Source organism: Bidens hawaiensis, unplaced genomic scaffold (genome assembly GCF_021521415.1).
Source record: "Bidens hawaiensis isolate Kalapana, Puna unplaced genomic scaffold, B.hawaiensis_p1.1 tig00009774_1, whole genome shotgun sequence".
Taxonomy (NCBI): Eukaryota; Viridiplantae; Streptophyta; class Magnoliopsida; order Asterales; family Asteraceae; genus Bidens; species Bidens hawaiensis.
The window spans coordinates 317,480-324,547 of record NW_027491730.1 but is presented as its reverse complement, the minus strand read 5'-3'; the positions used below and the strand labels follow the sequence as shown (position 1 = coordinate 324,547).

Sequence of the window (7,068 nt, the reverse complement as noted above, 5' to 3'; positions counted from 1 at the left end):
TCATCAGTAGTTCCTTCAACATTTTGTTAACATTTATCAATATTATAATTACTCCTATGTCGTCTCCCCGCCATTGAAAACCACAAAACACAAAAGTGGAAAATCCAAAAATCCAACACATTTTCTTCCTTTGGATCAATTCTAGCTCTGATGAACAATCACATAACTAATCTGATATAACGTACACATTGCATATTTTGATCGCTATTCGAAGACTCAAAGGAACAGGATGATCAAAACTAGGATTTTCATCGTGTTCGTCACCTTAATTATGGTGGATCGTTTCACCAACGCGCAACAGAATAGTCCTGGCAAAGCGGATCCCATCACGAATTCTATATCTTCTCAATTCAATTCTATGGCACTTCTTTTTCATGAAGATGACCTCAATGATCTTAGCTTTTGCATAAAGAATATGTAAGTTGATGTGATTGTGTTTTCATAAAGGTCGATATGATAAAAAAACCAACGTACTTTTTGTATATTTGACAAATTAAAGAGGTAACATTTAATTATTTTAAATATTTTTCACAAGTACATGCATTCTAGACAAGCGTACAGGCTGTAACATGTCGAATTTATAGGTTGATCGATTGACGTTTTCATGTCCTTTTTAACATATTTTGAAACTTTGATATGAAAAAAATATGTTTTAGTAACATATCAGATTCAAGTTAACATTCACAAACAAGCATACATGCTTAATTTATCCAAGAGTCTTCATTCCTATCGTTTAACTAGTTCTCATGTTATCTAAACTAAATATGATAATTTCCAAATTTTTGTCTTGATTTCCAGAACTGCTGAGTGGAATGAAGCTTTCGATTTCTCACATGATACGAGATTCTTGTCAAATTGCATCCAAAAGAACGATGGTAACAACCACTTTCATCGATCTTTCTACAATATTATAAACTAGCAACAATAAGTGAACTTTTTGGATTGGTTGTTGATTTAAGATTCGGCTAAGTATGATGTTTTTTAGAAGTTCTTGTGATCTAGATTCGCTACCTCTACAAGCAAACTCGACAAGTTAGCTAGGGTGACAAGTGAACTCCAAAAAGGGCGGTGAAAAACGTTCGCTTGCCACACTAGCGAAGTCCAAAAGATATTATTAGAACCTGCAGCTCGCTTGCAGGGGTAACGAACTATTAGAACTTTGAAATACAAGAACTTTCAAGAAAACGATTAGAGTACTTAAGTGAATCCTAAACCATATACTAATTTTCATCATTCTTTTGTTTCCTTATCTGATCACAATTTCATGAACTTACAGGCAACATTGCTCAGCGGTTGTGTACCGCAGCAGATATCAGGTTCTACGTAACTGTTCTCTCAGAAGCTGAGAAACAAGGATTCAAGACTTCAACTTATGTCAAAGGCAACAAGAACTGCAATCTTACTTCTTGGGTTGCTGGATGCGAACCGGGCTGGGGTTGTTCTACTGCAAAAGGCATTGATGTCGATCTATCAGACAAAGACGATATGCCTTTTAGAACTACAGATTGTCAACCTTGCTGTGAAGGTTTCTTCTGTCCAACTGGACTCACCTGTATGATCCGTAAGTAATGCTTATCATATTTTGATATATAATTGATCAGTAATGGAGTACATAATATCTTACGGGGTTTTCATGTATCTAACAAATTCTATTTGCCATTGAAGCTTGTCCGTCTGGATCATACTGTCCTCTGGCTACTCTAAACCCGACCACTAATATATGTGATCCGTAAGTTATTTTTCTAAACAAACGTATGATTTTGCTTACATAGGGGTTTATGAGCTGAAATCGATCTATTTTAAAAAAACAGATATCGCTACCAGCCTCCACTGGGTATGACTAACCATACTTGTGGTGGAGCAGATGTATGGGCAGCTGTAACCAGTAGTCGCGAGGTGTTTTGTCCCGCAGGGTTCTTCTGTCCAAGTTCAGTTGAGAAATATTCATGTGAACCCGGGTATTGATTATGTTTCATATTGTCAATTTTATAAATATCCTCATAGTTTAAAGCATCATGAGTCTATTATAACATTTTCTTGGTAACTGTTTACCTGACATACATTCATCTTATTTCAGACATTACTGCAGACTTGGATCAACATATGAAACAGGTAACATATGTACACACCTTATACATATCATAAATAGTTAGCCTTGGGCAAATTGAAATAAACTAGAATGTGCTTTGACCAAATAACAAGTATATTACAATAATGGTTAGAAAATGCCTATTTTGGTAGTAAATGGCAAGTATAATGCATATATGATTATAAAGTGAGCATAAAATCGCATTTCTTGATACAGTCATGTTTTACCTCTGGTTTATACTTATACTTTTTACAAACTTGCAGAGTGTTTTCAATTTGCTACGTGTGACAAAGAGGCCGTGATGCAAAATATCACTGCATATGGAATAATGACTTGTGTAAGTGCGTATCTTACTCGATAAAAGTTGGGAAAACTGCACCCAGTATTAATCAAGTTTTTCAAAGTGTTCATTAATTAAGTTAGTCAACTTTTGTTAATTGTTTCAGTCTTGTGCAAGTTTTTCTACAGATACTAAAATTTTATAAATTAGATGACTTAAATGGGACATATTTGAATCCTAGTTAGTATATGGTGATAATTTTTTACAAATTAACTTAAACTAGCTAGGAGGTAATAGTGACTAGGTATTCACTAAATAATAACCAAGTTAAATTCATAATTGTAAGTCAATTTGAAAAAAGAAAAATCACTAAATTTTAATTGGTAACCAAGGTTCATACATGTTTGATCAATTTCTCAACTTAATATTAACATTTATAAAACAATTCACAGGATAATTAGAACACCTAAAGAAAGAGAAGTGCCTAAAGGAAAATAAATTCTTTTGAGTGATGTTAGGACATTTGTAAAACTTGGTTACTATTGTGTGAAGTTACCTGATGAGAATTATGCAAAATACGTACGCTTAAACGTCACGATTATTGTTTTATGTAAATTTAGGTTGGGTTAATACTCCTGCTACTCATTTTCTACAACTGTACGGATCAAGTTATCACCACTAGAGAAAAAAGGAAAGCAAAATCAAGAGAAGCTGCTGCACAAAGTGCAAAAGAATCAGCACAAGAAAGATGGAGAAATGCAAAAGAAACTGCAAAGAAAAAGGCTGAAACGCTCTCACGAACATTTTCTCGCAAGAAATCCACCATGACAGAACCATCTAGCGCTGGAACATCATCGAAAGATGAGGCAATCATGATGCATGATATTGAAGAGGATCCTGAAGATCGTGATACTGTTAGCGTAGACATTGGAGAGAAAGCGGCGAAAAAGGAATTAAAAGCTAAAAAGTTGCATACGCGTAGTGAGATTTTTAAATACGCGTATGGGCAGATAGAAAAAGAAAAGGCAATGGAGCAACAACAAGGAAGTTCACCATTCTCTGGGGTGCTTTCTATGGCCACCGGTTCAAGTTATAGGAGTAGGCCAAAGCTTGAAGTTTCTTTTGAAGATTTGACTCTAATGTTAAAGGGTACAAAGAGACATTTATTAAGAAGTGTGAATGGGAAAATTTCACCCGGTCGGGTATCAGCTGTTATGGGTCCGTCTGGAGCTGGTAAAACGACGTTTCTTTCGGCTTTAACGGGAAAAGCAAGGGGGTGTACTGTGATTGGATCAATTCTTATAAATGGGAAAAACGAACCTATGAATTCTTACAAGAAAATTATCGGGTTTGTGCCCCAAGATGATATTGTGCATGGTGATTTGACCGTCGAGGAGAATCTTTGGTTTAGTGCGAGGTGCAGGTATAACAAAGGTTTATGGTTTAAGATTTATAACGGTTACACTTTGATAAGCAAACATGACGGGATTTTAAATGTCTTAAAACTTTTGTGTTTATGAAAAGTGAAAATCACAAAAATGGCCATTTGAGTGATTAGTTTGACAAAATAGGCTCGACTTTTTTTCATTTAAGAACACATCATTAGATTTTTCTTGTTTTTAGTTAAGAAATTCTTTCAGCCAACCAGAAAGCACGACATGACACACCTAACATATTTTGTTGTGCTAATATTGAATCTTAAACCACCAAACAATCCAAAACATTTCCACAAACATAATTCGAAACAACTTTAATATATGTTCAACTCAAATGTTTTTAATTGTAATTGTGTTGTTTAATGATCATTTATTAATGCGCGTGCAGGCTTCCGGCAAAACTTTCTCGAGCTGAAAAGGTACTTGTTGTAGAAAGAGTTATAGAGTCCTTAGGGTTACAACATGTGAGGGATTCTTTAGTTGGTACAGTTGAGAAAAGAGGAATATCGGGAGGTCAAAGAAAACGTGTAAATGTTGGTCTGGAAATGGTCATGGAATCTTCTTTACTAATCTTAGATGAACCAACTTCTGGTCTCGATAGTTCTTCTTCTCAGTTATTACTTAAAGCACTTCGCCGTGAAGCCCATGAAGGAGTAAATGTGTGCATGGTGGTTCATCAGCCTAGGTATTTTTTATGTACATGTTATTCCTGGTCATCTGTTGGAGTACCGTTAATATGTTAAAACCGTATAACACACTTTTACATAATGCCAGTTGTTTGATTATTTGATAACCAGAGTCATTATTTGATAAACGATCAGTATGAGTCAGAGTCAATGAAATTTGATCAATTATTTTTCTGTGGTTAAGATGGAAAACTGAACCAATTGAATAACTGTTTGCAATCCGTGTTTCTAATTTTTATTATCAATCCAACAAATGTTCATGTTTTTTTTTTCTTATAATGAATGGATGTCAAAACAATGAATCAGTTGATGGGATTTGGTATGTTACTTATGAAGTTGATGATATCAATGAGATTGAGATTCAACTATTTTTTCTTAAAGCGTACTGATTCGATATATAAGGTTGTTATGCAACCGTCACATAAAAGTTTCGGTGTCCCACTAGTTGGACTATCTATACATATTTTTGGTTCTGAAATAAATATATAATATTATTTCATATGTTATTGCTGAACTAATATGTATATATATGTGTTTGTTTTCAGCTATAGTTTATTCCGGATGTTTGATGATTTGATACTTCTAGCAAAGGGTGGTCTTGTTGCCTATCTTGGACCAGTGAACAAGGTTGAAGAATATTTTTCAGGCATTGGTATCGATGTACCCGAACGGGTTAACCCTCCGGATCATTACATAGATATTTTGGAGGGCATTAATACAACATCAGGTGTCAACTACAAAGATCTCCCGTTGAAATGGATGACTCATAACGGCTACCCGATACCACCCGACATGCAAGATCCTGATCTAAAACCTGAATCAGCCCATGAGGGCTCAACTTCTACTGTTGGTGGTCATGATGATAGATCTTTTGTTTCTGAGTTATGGCAAGAGTTTAAGTTCATTCTTCATCTCAAAAACGATAACTTTATAAGTTATTTTAATAGTGGAAAAGATTTGTCTAATCGCAAAACCCCTGGTGTCGCTCAACAGTATCGATTCTTTCTTGGAAGGTAATCATGGATATTTAAATTTTACAAGTCACAAATTTATAGATATTATAATTTTACTGAAAAGAAACATTTATAAGTATATTAATTATTTGCTTTCCTTGTCAAAATCTGAAATAAAATTAGAGGGCCCTAAATATGAGGTTTCAAGCTTTGGTTTATTTATTTGTTTATATTTTATTTACGGTCGAGTCACCTCATGTACGTATCCTTGCACAAGGACAAACCTGTCAAAAGTTTTGAAAGATTAGTGCCAAAAATGAGGTGGTTTATTGTTATCAAAGTGGGTGTCATACATTGTCACTTTCATGTTTGGGCATCCAGTCCTTGTTGTGAATGCTCTAATAATGCGTATTTTATGTAAATAATTGTTACAGGGTGGCAAAACAACGAATACGGGAAGCTAGGTTACAAGCTGTAGATTTACTGCTTTTATTAATAGCAGGAATTTCTCTAGGAACACTTGCTAAAGTTAGTGATGAAAACTTTGGTGCAGTTGGATATACTTACACCATTATTGCATATTGTAAGCATTTGTTAATTTTATAAAATACGCGTAATACTGACTCTGGTCTATAAGACTCATTTACATCCTCATTTGTTGCTGATTTTCAGCTCTGCTTGGAAAGATTTCGGCTATGAGATCATTTACAACGGATAAATTTCAATTTGGGCGTGAACGGAGTTCTGGAATGAGTTGTTTTGCATATTTTTTCTCAAAGGATACAATCGATCAATTCAACACCGTAATCAAACCTGCAGTGTATCTCTGCACATTTTACTATTTTAACCCTCCGAGATCTTCGTTATTAGATAACTACATCATTTTACTTTGCTTGTTGTATTGCGTATCTGGCTTCGCTTATGCACTAGCCATCTACCTTGAAGCCGGTGCTGCCCAACTGGTGAGTGAATTCTACCCAAGATCACCTTTTTGCCCACTTGCTAGCTAAACAGTTAGTTTAGAACATATGATAATAAAATCTTAATATTATCCTGAAATAAACTAGTTCTACAATACTTCAGGAGGCTTTGTGCATTAAAATACACCAGAGTGACTTCATCTAGTATCCATTTTAGCTAATTTTATGATTTGATCAATTCAAATAGACACGAGAACGAGTATATGAATTAATTAACGGGTATAATTTTATGATTTCACAGTTTCATCAGTATAAATAGTTATCTTGAAACATTTTATTTCTAAAAGGAGTTAAGACTCTTATAGTCTTATAGGTAATTATTATGTAAATCATGATTAAAAAGAATATTATTTTAGTTCTAATCAAATTATCTTATTAGCATTGGTTAGGATGTTTTTATGCGTTAAAATGCACTTAGGGTGACTTTCAACCCCGTTTTGCGACTGATTTTATTATTTAACCTGTTTAACTTGCTATTTGTGGAATTTGCCACCTCTATTAATTTATTGTGACTAATTTGTAGTAAATTGAGTATGATCTCCCTAACAACAAGTTTTTATTGTTTCATAGTGGTCAGTGTTGCTTCCGGTTGTGTTGACGCTTATTTCAACCCAAAACGACGACAAGGGAACGATAATACCTTT

General features: G+C 34.4%; 1 protein-coding gene across 1 annotated transcript; it reads left to right on the top strand.

Moving 5' to 3' along the window:
• The first annotated feature begins 358 nt into the window (after positions 1-358).
• On the top strand, positions 359-6,538 carry LOC143533532 (ABC transporter G family member 28-like). Its single transcript, XM_077028289.1, has 12 exons — positions 359-417; positions 799-875; positions 1,277-1,561; positions 1,666-1,729; positions 1,812-1,958; positions 2,078-2,112; positions 2,353-2,426; positions 2,990-3,792; positions 4,194-4,490; positions 5,037-5,504; positions 5,879-6,027; positions 6,117-6,538. The coding sequence occupies exons 1-12, from the start codon at positions 359-361 to the stop codon at positions 6,452-6,454; spliced, it is 2,796 nt and encodes a 931-aa protein (XP_076884404.1). The 3' UTR covers positions 6,455-6,538.
• The last annotated feature ends 530 nt before the right edge of the window (positions 6,539-7,068 follow it).